The sequence below is a fragment of the Oncorhynchus clarkii genome, chromosome 28 (genome assembly GCF_045791955.1).
Source record: "Oncorhynchus clarkii lewisi isolate Uvic-CL-2024 chromosome 28, UVic_Ocla_1.0, whole genome shotgun sequence".
NCBI classification, from domain to species: domain Eukaryota; kingdom Metazoa; phylum Chordata; class Actinopteri; order Salmoniformes; family Salmonidae; genus Oncorhynchus; species Oncorhynchus clarkii.
In genome coordinates, this window is record NC_092174.1 from 2,092,581 (window position 1) to 2,115,257 (window position 22,677).

At 41.3% G+C, this 22,677-nt stretch overlaps 1 protein-coding gene across 2 annotated transcripts in view; it reads right to left on the minus strand.

Moving 5' to 3' along the window:
• The window catches only part of LOC139387615 (EFR3 homolog A (S. cerevisiae)), a 265,181-nt gene that overhangs the window by 46,545 nt on the left and 195,959 nt on the right, over positions 1 to 22,677 (minus strand). For both annotated transcript variants that reach the window (XM_071133989.1, XM_071133988.1), the window contains exon 13: positions 19,065 to 19,116. In XM_071133989.1, the coding sequence (XP_070990090.1) occupies positions 19,065 to 19,116 (52 nt within the window). The remainder of the gene's footprint in view (positions 1 to 19,064; positions 19,117 to 22,677) is intronic.

Sequence of the window (22,677 nt, forward strand, 5' to 3'; positions counted from 1 at the left end):
TAGTCACTTTAAATAACTACAATTTAATAATGTTTACATATCCTACATTACTCATCTCATATGTATATACTGTATTCTATACCATCTACTGCATCTTGCCATCGCCATCGATCATCCATATATTTTTATGTACATATTCTATTCATCCCTTTACATTTGTGTGTGTAAGGTAGTTGTGAATTTGTTAGATTACTTGTTAGATATTACTGCATAGTCAGAACTAGAAGCACAAGCATTTAAATTAACATCTGCTAAGCATGTGAATGTGATTTGAAAACAAGACATCAAGAACAAGATACAACTAACTGAAATGAGCCACCTACGATTCGCCACATAGCAACTATGACAAGAAGCAGCCATCTGGCCATCCAGAATAACAACAACACACTGCCTTTTGCCCCATTGAAGTGTACACATTGTTTCCGTGACATTGTCAGCTAACCCATTTATCAGTCATTTTAAGCTCTATTCCTCAACTTTTGTTCAATGGGATCTACATCATATGATAAATATTTTCATCATATTTTTACTATGCACTTGAGCTTGTGTCCTCAAAATCAAATTATATTGGTCACATACACATATTTTGCAGACTATTGCGGGTGTAGCGAAATGCTTATGTTCCTAGCTCCAACAGTACAGCAATACAGAACAATACATACATCCCAAATAAAAATAAATATAGAAATATTAGAATGACAAATGTCAGAGAACGGAATATAAATATATGCATTCGGGAAACAACTTGAGTTGCACCCCCTTTTGCCCTCAGAACAGCCTCAATTCGTCGGGGCATAGACTCTACAAGATATAGAAAGTGTTCCACAGGGATGCTGGCCCATGTTGACTCCAATACTTCCCACAGTTGTGTCAAGTTGGCTGGATGTCCTTGGAATGGTGAACCGTTCTTGATATACAGGGGAAACTGTTGAGCATGAAAAACCCAGCAGCATTCTAGTTCTTGACACACTCAAAGCGGTGCGCCTGGCACATATTACCATACCCTGTTTAAAGGCACTTAAATCTATAGTCTTGCCCATTCACCCTCAATGGCACACACACAATCTATGTCTCAAATGTCTCAAGACTTAAAAGCCTTCTTTAACTTCTCTTCCCCTTCATCTACACAGATTGAAGTGGATTTAACAGGTGACATAAATAAGGGGTCATAGACTGACCAGGTAAAAGCTATGTCATGGAAAGGGCAAATGTTTTGTACACTCAGTGTATATGATGGTGTGTGCTGCCATCCTGTTAGAAGGTAACAGATTATTTTATTACAATGGTTAAGATGCATTTTCATTGTGTTCAATGGTGTTATTTGCCCCCTAGTGGAGCTTTCTGGTACTTAGACTGTACGCAAACAGGAAGTAGAGAATTGTTCTAACAGGAATAGTTATTTCCTGTCACGCTTCAGCCTTGGAAAATATTTGTTTGTAAGTTCGATTCAAGCATTTAGCTAATGATGATCATTTTGTTATTGATAGAGTTGCTTACATATCAATGTTGGTTGGTTGCATTTACTCACACAAATTGCAATGCCTTTCATGTATGTACAGTGCCTTGCGAAGGTATTCGGCCCCCTTGAACTTTGTGACCTTTTGCCACATTTCAGGCTTCAAACATAAAGATATAAAACTGTATTTTTTTGTGAAGAATCAACAACAAGTGGGACACAATCATGAAGTGGAACGACATTTATTGGATATCTCAAACTTTTTTAACAAATCAAAAACTGAAAAATTGGGCGTGCAAAATTATTCAGCCCCCTTAAGTTAATACTTTGTAGCGCTACCTTTTGCTGCGATTACAGCTTCAAGTCGCTTGGGGTTTGTCTCTATCAGTTTTGCACATCGAGAGACTGGAATTTTTTCCCATTCCTCCTTGCAAAACAGCTCGAGCTCAGTGAGGTTCGATGGAGAGCATTTGTGAACAGCAGTTTTCAGTTCTTTCCACAGATTCTCGATTGGATTCAGGTCTGGACTTTGACTTGGCCATTCTAACACCTGGATATGTTTATTTTTGAACCATTCCATTGTAGATTTTGCTTTATGTTTTGGATCATTGTCTTGTTGGAAGACAAATCTCCGTCCCAGTCTCAGGTCTTTTGCAGACTCCATCAGGTTTTCTTCCAGAATGGTCCTGTATTTGGCTCCATCCATCTTCCCATCAATTTTAACCATCTTCCCTGTCCCTGCTGAAGAAAAGCAGGCCCAAACCATGATGCTGCCACCACCATGTTTGACAGTGGGGATGGTGTGTTCAGCTCTGTTGCTTTTACGCCAAACATAACGTTTTGCATTGTTGCCAAAAAGTTCAATTTTGGTTTCATCTGACCAGAGCACCTTCTTCCACATGTTTGGTGTGTCTCCCAGGTGGCTTGTGGCAAACTTTAAACGACACTTTTTATGGATATCTTTAAGAAATGGCTTTCTTCTTGCCACTCTTCAATAAAGGCCAGATTTGTGCAATATACGACTGATTGTTGTCCTATGGACAGAGTCTCCCACCTCAGCTGTAGATCTCTGCAGTTCATCCAGAGTGATCATGGGCCTCTTAGCTGCATCTCTGATCAGTCTTCTCCTTGTATGAGCTGAAAGTTTAGAGGGACGGCCAGGTCTTGGTAGATTTGCAGTGGTCTGATATTCCTTCCATTTCAATATTATCGCTTGCACAGTGCTCCTTGGGATGTTTAAAGCTTTGTATTTATGCAACTTCAAATGTATAATTGTTGGGATTATTATGAATAAATGAGTAAACAATATACCCATTTTAAATATAATTGTAACTCAGTAAACTTATACTCTGTTTTATTATATCTGATTAACAATATGAGTACATAAGAAGGGATTGTGTGACACGGACAAGGAGTAATTAAAGTTAATGAACACCATTCCAACTAGGAAGAAACTAATGGGTTGGGGACTGTGTAAACAAATAAGGTCGTTAGCCTATGGTTGGCCCTACAGAAACTTAGCTCTGGGGTTTTTAGATAAGACAGTGAGTGCATTCCTAAGTTTTCTGTTAATTAGAACTGTCAGCTCAGTGGTGATTGATAATGTTGAGGGGTCAAAAGTTATCTGGGAGTGTGTTAGTAAGTTAGAATGAACTTTTCACCTCACTTTGTCCCGGTCGAGAGGAGGGGATTCTGTTAAAGCAATGAAATTACGTTATGATCTGTATATAAACTGTTGTTCGTGGTTAAGTGTCAGCGCGCTCCGAGAATAAATTCTGTTACCTATTATTGAAAGACTGGTCTGCGTCTATTTTATGCAAACAAGAATCTTAGAAATTCTCATAAAATAGATTAAGGGTTTTCAATTGATGAAAGCACATTGGCATAATTAAATTACACTAACAATAATGTACAGCTACAGTATGTTGGTGTGAATTAAATACTAAAGTATATTATTTTCTGTATTTTCACAACAAACGTTTTCAATATATTCATTCAAGAAAAGTTACGCATTGGGAGTTTTATTGAAGACTTAGTTGTTAGCTATCTGTCTAGTTTTGCATGGGAAAGCAACTCAAGGGCAGAATATGGTGTGTATAGACATTATGGACAATATATGAATAGAAAAGGTGTGTTCAGCAGTAATTATATAGGATGAGCCTTGACTAGAATAAAGTATATAGATAAACTTAAAAAAAGAAACGTCTCCTTTTCAGAACCCTGTCTTTCAAAGATAATTCGTAAAAATCCAAATAACTTCACAGATTTGTAAAGGGTTTAAACACTGTTTCCCATGCTTGTTCAATCAACCATAAACAATTAATGAACATGCACCTGTGGAACGGTCGTTAAGACACTAACAGCTTAGGCAAGGTAGGCAATTAAGGTCACAGTTATGAAAACTTAGGACACTAAAGAGGCCTTTCTACTGACTGAAAAACACCAAAAGAAAGATGCCCAGGGTCCCTGCTCATCTGCGTGAACGTGCCTTAGGCATGCTGCAAGGAGGCATGAGGACTGCAGATGTGGCCAGGGCAATAAATGGCAATGTCCGTACTGTGAGATTCCGGAGACAGGACGGACAGCTGATCGTCCTCGCAGTGGCAAACCATGTGTAACAACACCTGCACAGGAGCGGTACATTCGAACATCACACCTGTGGACAGGTACAGGATGGCAACAATAACTGCCCAAGTTACACCAGGAACACACCATCCCTTCATCAGTGCTCAGACTGTCCGCAATAGGCTGAGAAAGGCTGGACTGAGGGCTTGTAGGCCACCGGCAACAACATCGCCTATAGGCACAAACCCACTGTCGCTGGACCAGACAGGACTGGCAAAAAGTGCTCTTCATTGACGAGTCGCTGTTTTGTCTCACCAGGTGTGATGGTCGGATTCGCATTTATTGTCAAATGAATGAGCGTTACACCGAGGCCTGTACACTGGAGCGGGATCGATTTGGAGGTGGAGGGTCCATCATGGTCTGGGGCGGTGTGTCACAGTATCATCGGACTGAGCTTGTCATTGCAGGCAATCTCAACACTGTGCGCTATAAGGAAGACATCCTCCTCCCTCATGTGGTACCCTTCCTGCAGCCTCATCCTGACATGACCCTTCAGCATGACAATGCCACCAGCCATACGGGTCGTTCTGTGTGTGATTTCCTGCAAGACAGGAATGTCAGTGTTCTGCCATGGCCAGTGAAAAGCACGGATCTCAATCCCATTGAGCACGTTTGGGACCTGTTGGATCGGGAGGGTGAGGGCTAGGGCCATTCCCCCCAGAAATGTCTGGGAATTTGCAGGTGCCTTGGTGGAAGAGTGGTGTAACATCTCACAGCAAGAACTGGCAAATCTGGTGCAGTCCATGAGGAAGAGGCACTGCAGTACTTAATGCAGCTGGTGGCCACACCAGATACTGTTACTTTTGTATTTTTACCCCCCCTTTGTTCAGGGACATATTACTCCATCTCTGTTAGTCAAATGTCTGTGGAACTTGTTTAGTTTATCACAGTTGTTGAATCTTATGTTCATACAAGTATTTACACGTTAAGTTTGCTGAAAATAAACGCTGTTGATAGTGAAAGGACGCTTCTTTTTTTTCTGAGTTTATGAAGTGGGTTAAACAGTATGTAAACATTATTCAATTGACCAGTGTTCAATGACTATGTACATTGGGCAGCAGTCTCTAAGGTGCAGGTTTGAGTACCTTGTTGTAGCCTGCTAGTAACAGTGTCTAAAGTTAAGAGCAGGAGCTAGTGAGCTAGAGGTGACTATTTAACTGTCTGATGGCCTGGAGTTGTTTTTCAGTTTCTTGGTCCCAGGTTCGATGCACCTGTACCGTCTCCTATTATTATTTTTTATTAATATAATTCATTAATTTGATCAAATGACAGGGCTGCTTCTGTGTTGTTTGTATTTTAACAATATTGGGCCTTTATTATTCATTTTATTATTCTAGGCCACAGAGGTGTTTTTCCAGCCGCTCCCTTATGCCTTCAAAACACAACAACAAAGGCACATGGTATTCTACCTGTCAGTTGAAGCTGGAGTTGGACCTTAAAGTGATGAACTTCCACAGGTTTTATTTATTTATTTAACCAGGCAACTCAGTTAAGAACAAATTCTTATTTACAATAAAGGCCTACCTTGGCCAAACCCTGACGACGCTGGGCCAATCACGGCCGGTTATGATACAGCCTGGAATCGAATCAGTGTCTGTAAATGACATCTCTAGCACTGATATGCAGTGCCTTAGACCTCTGCACCACTCGGGAGCCAAGTAGGTGTAGGCTACTTTGTCTTGTCATCAAAACAAAAGGCATACACAATGCATCTTAATTTGTTATATCATTGTTGTACTGTTTTCAATAGGTTACCAGCAGATGCACAACCAGAACAGCCTGTTTGCATGGTGGACCATCCTGGCCTATACCCTATCTGCTGTCTCTTCATTGCAGAATACCATGATTATATACAGGGCAGACTATAGGCCTCTGCATCTGAGGCCAAACACAGTAAGCAATACTAAGTATACATGGTATTACTTGCTGTGTAAGGCCTCAGACACAATGGCCCATGGTATACTCTTCAGTATAATCCAAAAGTCTATTTCATCATTTTGTGAAATAGACTGTGATGATACTGGAGATTATAATTCTAATATTCTAATGAGTAAACACTTGAATTTTGTTTAAAGTAAATAAAGAAACCAGACAGCAATGTCAGGTTGTTGTCCTTCTTTATGAATTATCTACTGTTATTTACATAACATAATAAACAGATATACTGCAATTCAGTTTTCTTTATTGTAAACTACCAAAGTGCTCCACAGTTCCTTTGGAAAGTATTCAGACCCTTTGACTTTTTCCACATTTTGTTACAGCAATTTACACACAATACCCTATAATGACAAAGAAAAAACAGGTTTGTAGACATTTTTGCAAATGTATTAACAGAAATATCTTATTTACATAAGTATTCAGACCCTTTGCTCTGAGACTCAAAATTGAGCTCAGGTGCATCCTGTTTCCATTGATCATCCTTGAGATGTTTCTACAACTTGATTGGAATCCACCTGTGATCAATTCAATTGATTGTACATGATTTGGAAAATCACACACCTGTAAGGTCCCACAGTTGACAGTACATGTCAGAGCAAAAAGGAATTGTCCGTAGAGCTCCGAGACAGGATTGTGTCGAGGTACAGATTTGCGGAAGGGTACCAAAAAAGGTCTGTTGCATTGAAGGTCCCCAAGAACACAGTGGCTTCCATCATTCTTAAATGGAAGAAGTTTGGAACCACCTCTTCCTAGAGCTGTCCACCCGGCCAAACTGAGCAATCTGGGGAGAAGGGCATTAGTCAGGTAGGTGACCAAGAACCCGATGGTCACTGACAGAAATCTAGAGTTCCTCTGTGGAGATGGGAGACAACCAGACATGGTTGTCCTTCTGGAAGGTTCTCCCATCTCCACAGAGGAACTCTGGAGCTCTCTAGTCTTCACCAAGTAGCTCCCCATCAAAGGCATTTTCATTCAAGATGTCCATGATCTCATGGCCGTCCTCATCCTGCAGGCCTTCCTCAGGGATGAATGGAAGGGAATTGTGTAGTTATCAACCTGTTGGCAAGGTGACAAAAGTCAAATTGTACAATCCTGAAGGTTTGTACAAAATGTACAAAATGTGCGAAAACTTAACCATTTAATATCTGATAGTCCATAACTGAAATAATATACTCATGTACAGTACCAGTCAAAAGTTTGAAAATAGTAAAAATAAAGAAAAACCTTTGAATGAGTAGGTGTCCAATCTTTTGACTGGTACTGTATGCCTGTAGCAAAGTCTGACCAGCTATACCTACAGCCCGAGGTTCCATAAGCCCTATGATCTATCATAGGGGTTATATATTCATTCAACTATTTTTTAGGAATCATATCACAGATAAACATACACCCTAATGAGAGATTGTGCTCGCTAATAATCATAATAGCTTCCCTCTCTCTTCTGGCTGGCAGGCTAGTAGCTACAAATCCAATTGCAAGCAAGTTAGTTTTAGCTCCAATACCTAATGACATACTGTCAAAGAAAACACAAACATAAAAAAATGACAAGACTATCTAGATCAAGTAGGCTACCTTGGTCCGTTGGGTGACTGACTGACTGCAGCTTGAACAACAGTCAACAGGCTAGCTACCATTAGTTAGCTCACAGACTGGTAGCTATCAATCTAGCTAACATTATCTGAAGTGACACTATAGTGGCCTGGAAATATGATGACATAGCTAATGTAGGTAAGTAATTAGTAGGAAATAACTTTGCCATCATTATCATGTAACCAAATTTACTTTAGAGAGACGGCAATTGCCATAGCTAGAAAAGTTCATAAAAAATAGCTAGCTAGCAATGCCAATGTTTGCTAGCTAAAATCCAGTCCTGTCCTTAAATCCTAAGCAGCTAGCTAAAGTTTTGGCAGAAAATACCGAGCCTACCGTTACGCTGGTTTACACCGAGCTGCACTGGGGTTAGAACGCAATCATGGTTACATAAAGACACCGTGGAGTCGGTGCGAGATATGGGTTGGAAAGCATACCTCAATGCAGGCATGGGATAGGCAACTGTACTCCAACTTCGACCTTTATCGACACTGCTCCATCGAGAAGATTGAAATACAGCTTGTTTTCATAGAAAACTGCCCATTTCGTCCCCATGTTAGCTAGCAGTAGCCACAGCAGTATGGATGGAGCAGTATGGATAAAGGTACAATTCGGAGTACAGTGGCATTTCCCATCGCTGCAAAGGAACGTTTTACGACCCATTTTCACACCGGCTCCACGGTGTCTTAACGTAACCATAATTGCGTTCCGACTCCAGTGCAGCTCAGTGTAAACAAGTGTAACGGTAGGGTGAGTATCTTGTGACAAGCTAAATTTATACTCCATCACATTGATGAAAAGAGGTTTTCCTACTAATGATTTGGGACTTTTAGAAATGTCATATTTTTTCAAGTCACTATAATGCACTTTAGACAAAATCTTCATCAGCACATGGTGGCTCAGAATGCCATTGAGTAGCTACTAGAACGTTAATTTGGGCATCAGTCCTCAAGACAACATTCAAAACAATATTGTGATGAATGATGCCACCCATGAATAGCATGTCATTTACTTATGAGATAAAAAAAAGAAATATCTAGACACTTACTTCATGAATGGTTGATGCTGCTGCCGATTTGAAAATCAATGCGATGCTTGATGGAACTGCTGGGAAATCCACGTGTACCTAGTCTGATTTGCAATGTAGTCTGATGCCAAAGTGTGCTGTGCAGGAGGTTTGACTCAACTTCTCTGACAGTTAGATTATGAAAAATAAATCAAAGCCAAATCAGACGAAGTGATTGTTTGGAGGGAACACAGTGCAAAGGCAGCCATGCTGCACAATCTCTCTTGCTTTTGGGCGGGACCAGCACTAAAACTAGAAGGGAATATGTAAATAAACAATGAATTTTATTAAAATGTATTATTATCAGATCGCCGGGTGACGTTATGCGGGTGGGCCAAAATTACATCCCACCCGAACAGGCTGAAATTCCACGTGTTCTTACACAAAAATGACTATCATAATTTTCACGATTTCAGAGTGTTATTTCAACCTCATAGTGTGGAAACATCGTCCGAAAAACTGGAAAACATGTTTTTAACCGCACTGCCTCTTTAAAGCCAGCCAGCCCTCCCTGAGAAGCAGCCAGACAGTGTTCCGTCTCAGTGAGCATTCTAGCTATTAAACCTTCTCTGTTTTGTTTTAGGCTTCAGATGGAATGTTGTTCAATCATGACAATTCAGTATGTGTTCTGTAGAACTCTTATAACAGTGTAAAGAGTTTGTGTGTATGCTTTTTTAGCACTATGAAAATAGTACTGATTTTTGTACATTAGCTTTTATGCAGCTAGGTGGTGGTATTAGGTGCTGGTGTGTAGGTGCGTGCGTCGGCGGGGTGGGGGCGGTGGAGTATCCGCGTGCCGGTTTTGGTGGGCCTGTCTGCATCAAAATCCAGGGCTGTTTTTTTTTAACCTCCCTGTGTGCGTGTGTGTGTGTGTGTGTGTGTGTGTGTGTGTGTGTGTGTGTGGTAACTAGTGTCCCAGCATCATGTGTATAGAGAAAAGGTGTGTGTGCACTGTGCACATGCTCCAGTAGGAGCATCTGTATTCCTTGTGTGTACAGTACATGTTGAAGTGAGGAAGTGAGAAAGAAAACATAATGAGTCCGCCACCCTAACACCCCTGACCCCCACCCCCCACCTCAGACTCATAATCAGACAGTCGAGTTTGTAACACAGTGTTACATGTGCTGATCCCAGATGCCAAGGACCCATCTGCAGCTGCATGGTGTTAGAAATATGTTAAACATTTCCCTATCTTCCAGCTGCATGGTGTTAGGGAGTGTTTTAACATATTTCTAACACCATGCAGCTGGAAGATAGAAATATGTTAAAACATTTCCCTATCTTTCAGCTGCACGGGAAAGCAGCAGAAAAGCGGGAGAGGAGATAGACTTTGCAATAAGCCACCCCTCCTAGCTCCCGGTCGATCATGCAGATGCCCCATGGGAAAAGGAGGAGTGTGTGACATATGCGTCATGGGAAAAATATAGGGGAATGTGCATATGTAACATGTCTGAGCGCACGTACAGTATGTGTGTGTGTAAAGTCTTCTCTGTGTGAACGTTTCCTCTGCCCTAGGGGCTTTTTTCCACCTGTGTATAGCCATCTCGTACAGCAGTCAGTTGAACAAGAGAGAGGCTTAACAGAACAGCGGGGAATATAGACTGAGCTAACCTGACAATGCGGGAGCCACACACACACACACACACTGGAGACACACAGGGAGTTAATTTACATTACAGGGAATGAGAGTGAATGATGGCTTTCCATCCTTTAGCATTCCTTAATAGGGAGCATAATAGGGATGAGCATTTTAAATCATTTCCCTATTCAAATAATATTGTAACCCACATGCAGATTTACTTAGTTTATCATTAGAATACAATAACAGGGGGTGTATCACTTTAAGACAGCTTCAGGCATCAAGTATATAATTTTGGTCATTTTTCAGCAGTGGTACGATTTACAGCTATGGTCTTAGAATTACATTGGAATGCATTAGCTGTTACCCATGTTGTAATTACTCTATGCAATTAGACAAATGCACCTTGCAGCTCCTCATATTCAGCTTAACTCAGCATTAATACCCTCTTTGGGATAGGCGGGAGGCTAGCGTCCCACCTGGCCAATAGCCAGGGAAAATGCAGAGCGCCAAATTCAAATAAAATACTATAAAAATCAAACTTTCATTAAATCACACATGTAAGATACCAAATTAAAGCTACACTCGTTGTGAATCCAGCCAACAGTCAGATTTCAAAAAGGCTTTTCGGCGGAAGCATAAGATGCTATTATCTGATAATAGCACAACATGAGAGAGTAGCATATTTCAACTCTGCAGGCGCGACACAAAACGCAGAAATAAAATATAAATCATGCCTTACCTTTGACGAACTTCTTTTGTTGGAACTCCAATATGTCCCATAAACATCGCAAAGGGTCCTTTTGTTTGATTAATTCCGTCCATATATATCCAAAATGTCCATTTATTTGGCGCATTTGATCCAGAAAAACACTGGTTCCACTACAAAATATCACTACAAAATATCTCAAAAGTTACCAGTAAACTTTGCCAAAACATTTCAAACTACTTTTGTAATACAACTGTAGGTATTTTTAAACGTAAATAATCAATCAAATTGAAGACGGGATGATCTGTGTTCAATACAGGAAGACAACAAACTCAAGCATGCTTTCTGGTCTTGCGCAACTATTCAAACAGTACACATGATGTGACACTTGTTCAAGATGGCCGTACTTCTTCATTACACAAAGGAATAACCTCAACCAATTTCTAAAGACTGGTGACATCCAGTGGACGCGGTAGGAACTGCAAACAAATCCCTTAGAAATCTGGTTTCCCAATGAAAAGACATTGAACAGACAGTGACCTCAAAAAAAAAGAAAAATCAGTGGTTTGTCCTCTGGGTTTTGCCTGCTACATAAGTTCTGTTATACTCACAGACATGATTCAAACAGTTTTAGAAACTTCAGAGTGTTTTCTATCCAAATCTACTAATAATATGCATATCTTATATTCTGGGGATGAGTAGCAGGAAGTTGAATTTGGGCATGCTATTTATCCAAAAGTGAAAATGCTGCCCCCTATCCCGAAGAAGTTTTAAGCATATTTAGCTAATACATCGCATTTATGCTGTTGAACATTGCACGTGCCTGAAATATCATTTTCCGATGACAGGCACATATTGAACATTTGTCTTCCTTCCAAGAATGTCACGGAAGCTGGAGGAAGCAGTTTGTTGTAATCACCAGTGAAATCACTGTTTGTGAGGTACTACGTGGGACTGTTACTCATCTCATCTACTTGAAAAGGAAACATTTTTATTAATATACAAGGTTGTTTATATTCATTTTAGCTTGTGCACAACCATAGGAGCTTTATGGTGTACACCAAAAATAGAGTGTTATTGCATTTGCATAACTGTGTTGGTTTGATGTACGAATGTTGTCGTTGTTTTACTGATAACATAAGTCAATACAGACGGACTTACAGTCACAGTATTACTATACGCTACAGCTCAAAGAATATATATTTATTTTTGACTTATTTTAAAATTTTAATGAGAATAATAAAACTTGTACATGGTGAAGTATCCTTAATTCTTATTACAAGGTACTATTGGGTTACAATATCATAAAATGATTTCGGATATCTGGATAGTAGAAATACGTGTGTTTAATGTATGTTTTTAACCTGAGCACTTGCTGCGTGATGGAGGCATTTGCTTTTTTGTCCTCTATTTGTCCCGCAAGCAAGGGGGAGGCCCGATGACTGAGCGCCCCCATCAAATAAACTCAATGAATTGCGAACTCCTTGAATTTCGCAATTATATCTAAAAAAAATAAATAATTTGCTCACTTTTTTTTATTTACACTTGGAATATATTTTTTTACAATATTTTTTTGTATTAATACAAATGATCAAATAATATCTGTTTGGATATTCAAATAATCGAGCCCATCTCTAGAGAATAACACTTCAATCTGTCTAAAATAATTATAGATATACTGTATAATATAAATGCCACTTAGCAGATGCTTTACCCAAAACAACAATGTGCATACATTGGTATGTGTATTTGATCCCTACTGGGATTGAACCCACGACCTTGGCGTTGCTAGTGCCACGCTCGTACCAACTAAGCCATAGGACTATAATTAACAAGGACCGATTCTTCCATGAATTATCAACCCTTGATATGGAATGTTTATGCATATTCGTATGATGTAGAATAATGTATTTTAGTAAGGCTTATAATACCTTCAGTCAATAAGAACAAATTCTTATTTACAATGACGGCCTACCTCGGCCAAATCTAGATGACGCTGGGCCAATCACGGCTGGATGTGATACAGTCTGGAATCAAACCAGTGACTTTAGTGACACCTCTCACACTGATAGGCAGTGCATTAGACCGCTGCGCCACTCGGGAGCCCGAGAACAAGGCTGTAACATAACAAAATGTGGAAAAAGTTAAGGGGTCTGAATACTTTCTGAATGCACTGTGTATACATGCTTATGACAAATCTTATGATTTGTCATAAGCATTACAGTGTATTATACCTGTCAGCTTTAAAATATAGTTACAACAATAATTTGATAATTAGATAATAAACAGAGTAGCAGCAGCGTAAAAGAGGGTTCTGGGTAGCCCTTTGATTAGCTGTTTAGGAGGCTTATGGCTTGGGGGTAGAAGCTGTTAAGAAGCCTTTTGGACCTATACTTGGCGCTCCGATACCACTTGCCGTGCAGTAGCAGAAAGAACAGTCTATGACTATTGTGGCTGGAGTATGACAATTTTTAGGGCCTGGATGGCAGGAAGCTTGGCCCCAGGGATGTACTGGGTCGTACGCACTACCCTCTGTAGTGCATTGAGGTCAGAGGCTGTGCAGTTGACATACAAGGCAGTGATGCAACCCGTCAAGATGCTCTGTGAACCTTTTGAGAATCTGAGGACCCATGCAAAATCTTTTCAGTCTCCTGAGGGGGAATAGGCTTTGTTGTGCCCTCTTCACGACTGTCTTAGTGTGTTTGAACCATGATAGTTTGTTGGTGATATGGACACCAAAGAACTTGAAGTTCTCAACCTGCTCCACTGCAGCTCGTCGATGAGAATGGGGGCGTGCTCGGTCCTCCTTTTCCTGTAGTCCACAATCATGTCCTTAGTCTTGATCACGTTGAGGGAGAGGTTGTTTTCCTGGCTGGCTCCACACGGCCAGGTCTCTGACCTCCTCCCTATAGGCTGTCTCGTTGTTGGGGATCAGGCCTACCACTGTTGTGTCATAGGCAAACTTGATGATGGTGTTGGAGTCATGCCTGGCCATGCAGTCAAGAGTTAACCGGGAGTACTCGAGGGGACTGAGCACGCACCCCTGAGGGGCCCCAGTGTTGAGGATCAGCGTGGGCGGATGTGTTGTTACCTACCCTTACCACCTGGGGGAGACCTGTCAGGAAGTCCAGGATCCAGTTGCAGAGGGAGGTGTTTAGTCCCAGGGTCCTTAGCTTAGTGATGAGCTAAGCATGGCGCTGACAGAGATGGTCGCCTCGCTTCGAGTTCTTAGGAAACTATGCAGCATTTCGTTTTTTTATATGTATTATTTCTTACATTGTTACCCCAGGAAATCTGAAGTCTTATTACATAAGAAGAACTATTGGATATAAGAGCACGTCAACTTACCAACATTACGACCAGGAATACGACTTTCCCGAAGCGGATCCTCTGTTCGGACCACCACCCAGGACAATGGAACTAATACCAGTAGGCGATCCAAAACAACGATGCCGCAGAAGGGGCAGATGAAGTGGCCATCTGGCCAGGCTCTGTAGACGTGCACATCGCACACTGCTCCCGAGCCAATGTCCAGTCTCTTGACAACAAGGTAGACGAAATTTGAGCAAGGGTTTGCTTTCCAGAGAGACATCAGAGATTGTAACATTCTCTGTTTCACTGAAACATGGCTCTCTTGGAATATACTGTCGGAATCGGTTCAGCCACCGGGCTTCTCCTTGCATCGCGCCAACAGAGATAAACACCTCTCTGGGAAAAGGAAGGGTGGGGGTGTATGCTTTATGATTAACGACTCATGGTGTAATCATAACAACATACTCAAGACTCAAGACCTTTTTCTCACCTGATCTAGAATTCCTTACAATCATGTGCCGGCCATTTTACCTACCAAGATAATTCATACTCGTCAGTTATAGTCACAGCTGTGTACATTCCCCCTCAAGCAGACACCAAGATGGCCATCAAGGAACTTCAATGGACTATATGCGAACTGGAAACCATACATCTTGAGGCTGCATTAATTGTAGCTGGGGATTTTAACAAAGCAAATTTGAGAACAAGTCCACCTAAATTCTTCCAGCCTATTGATTGCGCTACACGTATGCGCAATACCCTTGATCACTGCTACTCTAACTTCCGCGATTCCAACAAAGCACTCCTCCGCCCTCCCTTCGGCAAATCCGATCACAACGCCATCTTTCTCAAACAGGACGTACCAGTGACGAGAACCATTCAACGCTGGTCCGACCAATCGGAAGCCACGCTTTGATCACGTAGACTGGAAAATGTTCCGATCAGCCTCAGAGAACAACATCGACCTATACGCTGACTCGGTGAGTGCGTTTATAAAGAAGTACATTGGAGATGTTGTACCCACTGTGACTATTAAAACCTACCCTAACCAGAAACCGTGGATGGATGGCGGCATACATGCAAAACTGAAAGCGCGATCCACCATATTTAACGATGGAAAGAGGTCTGGAAACATCATCTCCACTTCGCTGGCCCTCAACATTAGGGCCACACAAAGGGGTGCATTGCTCAGCCCCCTCCTGTACTCTCTGTTCACCCATAACTGCGTGTCAAAGAACGCCTCCAATTCAATCATCAAGTTTGCTCAATCATCAAGATGACACAACATTAGGGGCCTTGATTACCAACAATGACGAGACAGCCTACAGGGAGGAGGTGAGGGCACTCGGAGTGTGGCGTCAGGAAAACAACCTCTCACTCAACGTCAACAAAACAAAGGAGATGATCGTGGACTTCAGGAAACAACAGAGGGAGCACCCCCCCTATCAACGCCGAAGGGACAGCAGTGGAGAAGCTGAAAAGTTTTAAGTTACTCGGCATACACATCACAGACCAACTGAAATGGTCCACCCACCCTGACAGTGTGGTGAAGAAGGCTCAACAGCGCCTCTTCAACCTCAAGAGGCTGAAGAAATTTGTCTTGTCACCCAAAACCCTGACAAACTTTTACAGATGCACAATTTAGAGCATCCTGTCGGGCTGTATCATAGCCTGGTACGGCAACTGCACCACCCTCAACTTTAAGGCTCTCCAGAGGGTGGTGCGGTCTGCACAACGCATCACTGGGGGGCAAACTACCTGCCCTCCAGGACACCTGCAGCACCCAATGTCACAGGAAGGCCAAAAAGATTATCAAGGGCATCAACCACCCAAGCCACTGCCGGGTACAGGTGCATCAAAGCTGGGACCGAGAGAGTGAAAAACAGCTTCTATCCCAATGTCATCAGATTGCAACCATCAGTGATTGCTGTTTAGCAGTCTAACTCAGAGAGTCTGCTGCCAACATTGAGACCCAATCACTGGCCACTCTAATAAATGGATCACTAGTACTTTATACAATGCACTCTAACTAATGCCAAATTAATAATGTTTACATATCACATGTATATACGGTATTTTATACCATCTATTGCACCTTGCCTATGCCACTCGGCCATTGCTCATCCATATACTTACATGTACATATTCTCATTCACTCCTTTAGATTTGTGTATTAGGTAGTTGTGGGGGAATTGTTAGATTACTTGTTAGATTACTGCACTGTCAGAACTAGAAATACAAGCATTTCGCTACACTTGCATTAACATCTGCTAACCGTGTGTGTGTGACAAAGAACATTTGATTATTTGATTTGATCTTTGAAAGCACTATGGTGTTGAACACTGAGCTGTAGTCAATGAATAGCATTCTCATATAGGTGTTCCTTTAGTCCAGGTGGGAAAGGGCAGTGTTGAGTGCAACAGAGATTGCATCAACTGTGGATCTGTTGGGGCGGTATGCAAATTGGAGTGAGTCTAGGGTTTCTGGGATAATGATGTTGATGTGAGCCATGACCAGCCTTTCAAAGCACTTCATGGCTACATACGTGAGTGCTACTGGTCGGTATTCATTTAGGCAGGTTAGCTTAGTGTTCTGGGGCACAGGGACTATGGTGGTATGTTTGAAACATGTTGGTATTACAGACTCAGACCGGTTGAAAATGTTAGTGAAGACACTTGCCAGTTGGTCAGTACACGTCCTGGTAATCTGTCTGGCACTGCAGCCTTGTGAATGTTGACCTGTTTAAAACTTCTTCGGGATCGGTGTCCCGTCTACGGGACGGTTAAGCTGACATATGCTAATCGCATAAACCTGAGGTTGTAAGTAGCAAGACAATTTCCCAGGACATAGACATGTCTGATATTGGCAAAAAGCTTAAATTCTTGTTAATCTAACTGTGCTGTCCAATTTACAGTAGCTATTACAGTGAAAGAATACCATGCTATTGTTTGAGGAGAGTGCACAGTTTGGAACTTGAAAAGTTAATAATAAACCAATTGATACAAAATTTTGAACAGAAATACAACGATTCATTGGATTAGACCTAATCTTTGCACCAACACTGCTGCCATCTAGTGACCAAAATCTCAATTGCACTTGAGCTGCAATAATACATTATGGCCTCTCTCTTGCATTTCAAAGACGTTACAAAAATATACAAAATTGTTGTTTTTTTTCTTTATATTGCCTTTCACCATATCTATTGTGTTATATTCTCCTACATTCCTTTCACATTTCCACAAACTTCAACGTGTTTCCTTTCAAATGGTACCAATAATATGCATACCCTTGCTTCAGGGCCTGAGCTAAAGGCAGTTAGATTTGGGTATGTCGTTTTGGGCAAAAATGTAAAAAATGGGACGGCTCCTTACTCACATTGGCCACGGCGAGCATGATCACACAGTCGTCCGGAACAGCTGATGCTCTCATGCATGCTTCAGTGTTACTTGCCTCGAAGTGAACATAGAAGTAATTTAGGTCATCTGGTAAGCTTGTGTCACAGGGCAGGTCGCGGCTGTGCTTCCCTTTGTAGTCTGGAATAGTTTGCAAGTCCTGCCACATCCGACGAGCGTCGGAGCCGGTGTAGTATGATTCAATCTTAGTCCTGTATTGACGCTGTGCCTGTTTGATGGTTTGTCGGAGGGCATAGCTGGATTTCTTATAAGCTTTCCGGGTTAGAGTCCCGCTCCTTGAAAGAGGCAGCTCTACCCTTTAGCTCAGTGTGGATGTTGCCATGTAAACCAAGGTTTCTGGTTGGGATATGTACGTACGGTCACTGTGGGGATGACATCATCAATGCGCCCATTGATAAAGCCAGTGACTGATGTGGTGTACTCCTCAACGCCATCGGAAGAATCCCGGAACATATTCCAGTCTGTGCTAGCAAAACAGTCCTATAGCTTAGCATCTGCCTCATCTGACCACTTTCTTATTGACCGAGTCACAGGTGCTTCCTGCTTTGGTTTATGTATGTAAGCAGGAATCAGGAGGATGGAATTATGGTCAAATTTACACGCGTCTGGAGTAAAGGTGTTCTAGAGTTTTTTTCCCCTCTGGTTTCACATTTAACATGCTGGTATAAATTAGGTAAATTAGGTCAAGAGGATTTGTGTTTCCTGTTTACTTATGACCATATACAGCTAATTGAGTGCGGTCTTATTGCCAGCATCGGTTTGTGGTGGTATGTGTAGACAGCTACAAAAAATACAGATGAAAACTTTCTTGGTAAATAGTGTGGTCTACAGCTTATCATGAGATACTCTACCTCAGGCGAGCAAAACCTCAAGACTTCCTTAGATTTCGTGTACCTGCGGTTGTTTACAAATATACATAGACCATCACCCCTTACAATCACCCCTTTCTCCTGCATATGACAGGGATGAGGGCCTTGTAGGGCGTCTGAAGTGAATACTTCCCGTACGACTTGTTGAAGAAAAAGTAATTCTCCAGTATGGGGTGAATAATCACTGTCATGATATCTAGAAGCTCTTTTCGGTCATAAGACATGGTGGCAGAAACATTAAGTACAAAATAACGCGAAAAAACATGCACAATTGATTACGGGATCGTAAAACGGCAGTCATCTCCTTCGGCGCCACTCTGATATACCAACAGAGAACATTGAGGTCCCTTTAGGCAGAAATAGAATAGACTCAATTAATGGATTAATCTGTTGCCATTCTTCTCGATTGACACTATTCTTGATCAGTCTGTTGTGATCACGATAGGCGGATGCGGCTTTCGTTAGACAGTACTATTGAATAAATGATATGGCTATAGAAGTACTCACCATGATGAGCGAGCTCAGCAGCATGGCCTGGATACGCTTGGTGCCCTGGTGCCTGAATGGAATATCAACAACAGTTTGTTAGCAAATGGTGGGGGGGACTCACTCTTTGTGCAATAAAAAATGTTTAACGTGTTTTTTTTTTAATGACTACCTCATTTCTCTATCCCACACATACAATTATCTGTAAGTGAATTTCAAACACAGATTGAACCACAAAGACCAGTGAGGTTTTCCAATGCCTCGCAAAGAAGGGCACCCATTGGTAGGTGGGTAAAAAAAATGTAAGCAGATATTGAATATCCCTTTGACCATGGTAAAGTTATTAATTACACTTTGGATGGTGTATCAATATACCCAGTCACTACAAAGATACAGGCATCCTTCTTAACTCAGTTGCCAGAAAGGAAGGATTTAACCATGAGGCCAATGGTGACATTAAAACAGTTACAGAGTTTAATGGCTGTGATAAGAGAAAACTGAGGATGTATCAACAACAATTGTAGATACTCCACAATACCAACCTAATTGACACATTGAAAAGAAGGAAGCCTGTACAGAAAACAAATATTCCAAAACATGCATCCTGTTTGCAACAAGGCACTAAAGTTATATTGTAAAAATGTGGCAAAGAAATTCACTTTTTGTCCTAAATACAAAAATGGGGAAAATCCAATACAACACATTACTAAGCACCACTCTCCATATTTTCAATCATAGCGGTGGCTGCATCATATTATGGGTATATGTGTAATCGTTAAGAACTGTGAGTTTCAGGATAAAACATGTGCGGATTGGAGCTAAGCACAGGCAAAATCCTAGAGGAAAACCTGGTTTAGTCTGCTTTCCACCAGATACTGGGAGATTAATTCACCTTTCACCAGGACAAATGCCTAAAACACAAAGCCAAATCTTCACTGAAGTTGCTTACAAAGTGGCCAAGTTACAATTTGACTTAAATCTACTTGAAATTCTATGGCAAGACCTTAAATGGTTGTCTAACAATGAACAACAACCAATTCGACAGAGATTGATGCATTTTTAAAAGAATAATGGGCACAATTCAGGTGTGGAAAGCTCTTAGACGCTTACCCAGAAAGTCTCACAGCTGTAAAATTAGCTTCTACAAAGTATTTACTCAGGGGTGTGAATTATGTAAATGAGATATTTCTCTATTTAATACATTTCAAAACACTGTCATTATGGGGTATTGTGTAAATGGTTGAGATTATTATTATGTTTAATCCATTTTCAATTCAGACTGTAAAACATCAAAATGTGGAATAAGTCAAGGGGTTTGAATACTTTCTGAAGGAATTGTATATGTAGTATAACATATAGCTCTACTAACTAGGTATATTCTCTATAGTACATCTGTGTGGAAAGTCAAGTATGAAAATAAAACGTATCTACATCCTTATATTATTACTAGAAATAGAGCTATAATAGAAAAATAGACATTTTAATTCCAATGGCATCCTGGAAGTGTGTTGTGAATTGACCCAGATGTTTATAAGCACCTTCATAAGCACAGTACCTGTGCCTCTGCAGCACTAACTCATAAAAGTGTGTCATCCAGTGGTGTGTATTCATCAGTGCTAAGGGAAGCCAGGCTTCCGTATAAATTTGACAAAGAAAAAACTAAATCATTTATATTTTTGTCTCTCTTTGCTTCATAATTGTCCTTCAATTTGCAAGAGGCTGAATGTATGTCACCGGAGAAAGCAGCTGATCGCGTGAAACAGCGCCCCTCTGTCTCTGTATGTGTAACCCATCTATCTGATGCTGTCTGGTCAAAAAGAGTATGACATTGTTGCCGCCCCTACCATTGAATGCATGGGATGCCAGCGAGCATTTGGCCTCCCTATAAAAAAATATAAAATAATAGTCAATCAGCGTTGAGCTAAAAGAGAGCTCAACTGTTGATGGTCCTGGAGCACCTAAAAAAAGTGTAAAGTGAAGGCAGTTTGGATTTGGCTTCACACCAATCACATCACATCAAAAGCTAAACGTAATTAGAAAATAAACTTGAATTGTTGCATCTCGTTGAATTGTTGTCCCTTTCCCAACTTAGCCATAGATGGAGATAGTGATTTGGACTAGTGGTTTTCCTTAATTCTCCCTACTGGCCAATGATTATGACAGTGATTATGATCCAGCCATAAATTTATACACTGTGCCCCTTGCCTGAGAGGATGGAAGTTCAATATGTAGCTAGACGAGGTAGGCTAATGTTAACTAGCTGGCTCATCGTTGCCCATGAAAGTGAGTTATGCTAGCAAGCGTAACTAAAGTAGAGAGCTGCATTCCCACTGGCCCCGACAGATAGCATTGCAGCGTGGTCTGCATTTTTTATGCTGAGGGTGGGAGTGGGCATTCAGACAAACAACTTTGGGATTATTTCTAACGGTTGTCTTTCTGTTTTGGATGCGTTATCTATTGTATTAAAATAACCTCTGCCATACTATTCAGAAACTCTCATAGGCTAATTCTGCTTCACGTTCTGTAGCCTACCTCACCTCACTTGTGTTGGGCGTGCGAGATCAAATATGTGGTCCCAAATAAATAGCCTGTAGGATGGAAAAGCATACGCAGTTGTCTTTCCAAGGAAATTAACTTCCTAAATATGACATGCTATAGTTTAGGCTCTGACATTGACAGGAAATAAATATTGATAATACATTTTTCTGTCTGCCTGCAAATTGTCCAGCTCCTATTAAAGTTGGTATTATTTCAAAATGGTTGTCTTTCTGTTTGTAGATTATTCGTTATACTTGATGATTTTGATTCTGTAGACTACCTTTCTTCCCTTTTACTGGGCATGTGCAATCAAATAAAAAATATGATAGGCTATAGTTTAAACTCTGACATTGACTGGAATAACACATGACAACACATGTATTTTATTGTGCTTGCATATCGTCCCGTTCCTAAAAGTTATTCTTTAATCTAGTCAAGTAAGTATCCACTCTCCTGTATTTAATCTTTCAAACTACATCTAGCCTAATACTGATAGCCGAATATAATGGGCACAGTCAGAATCGCTGGTATTTTGATCTTGACTAGGGTGGCAAAATTGTTGGGACCAGGGTTGCAAAGTGAGCTGTGTCAGATACATCTAAAATAATATATCGGGACTGCGGTCAGGTACGGGACTAATTCTTGCTGGGGCGACTCAGTTAAGAAGACCCTGGCATCAGGCGGGTGCGGCATGAAAAGCAGCAGGAGCTGGATGAAGATATCAGTCCCGTGCAGACCTCTACTTGAAAGTGCTTCCTCTATTAGCTAGTCCTCTCCTTGGCATCAGGGGCAGCAGACAAACAGAGGAATCTAATCTCCTCCAGCAATTAAGAAAAAACAAAGGGATAAGGAGGAGAGAAGATGAGTGAGTTGAGTCACTGATGTGATCTTCCTGTCTGGGTTGGCGCCCCCCCCCCATGGGTTGTGCCGTGGCGGAGATCTTTGTGGGCTATACTCGGCCCTTGTCTCAGGATGGTAAGTTGGTGGTTGACGATATCCCTCTCGTGGTGTGGGGGCTGTGCTTTGGCAAAGTGGGTGGGGTTATATCCTTCCTGTTTGGCCCTGTCCGGGGGTATCATCGGATGGGGCCACAGTT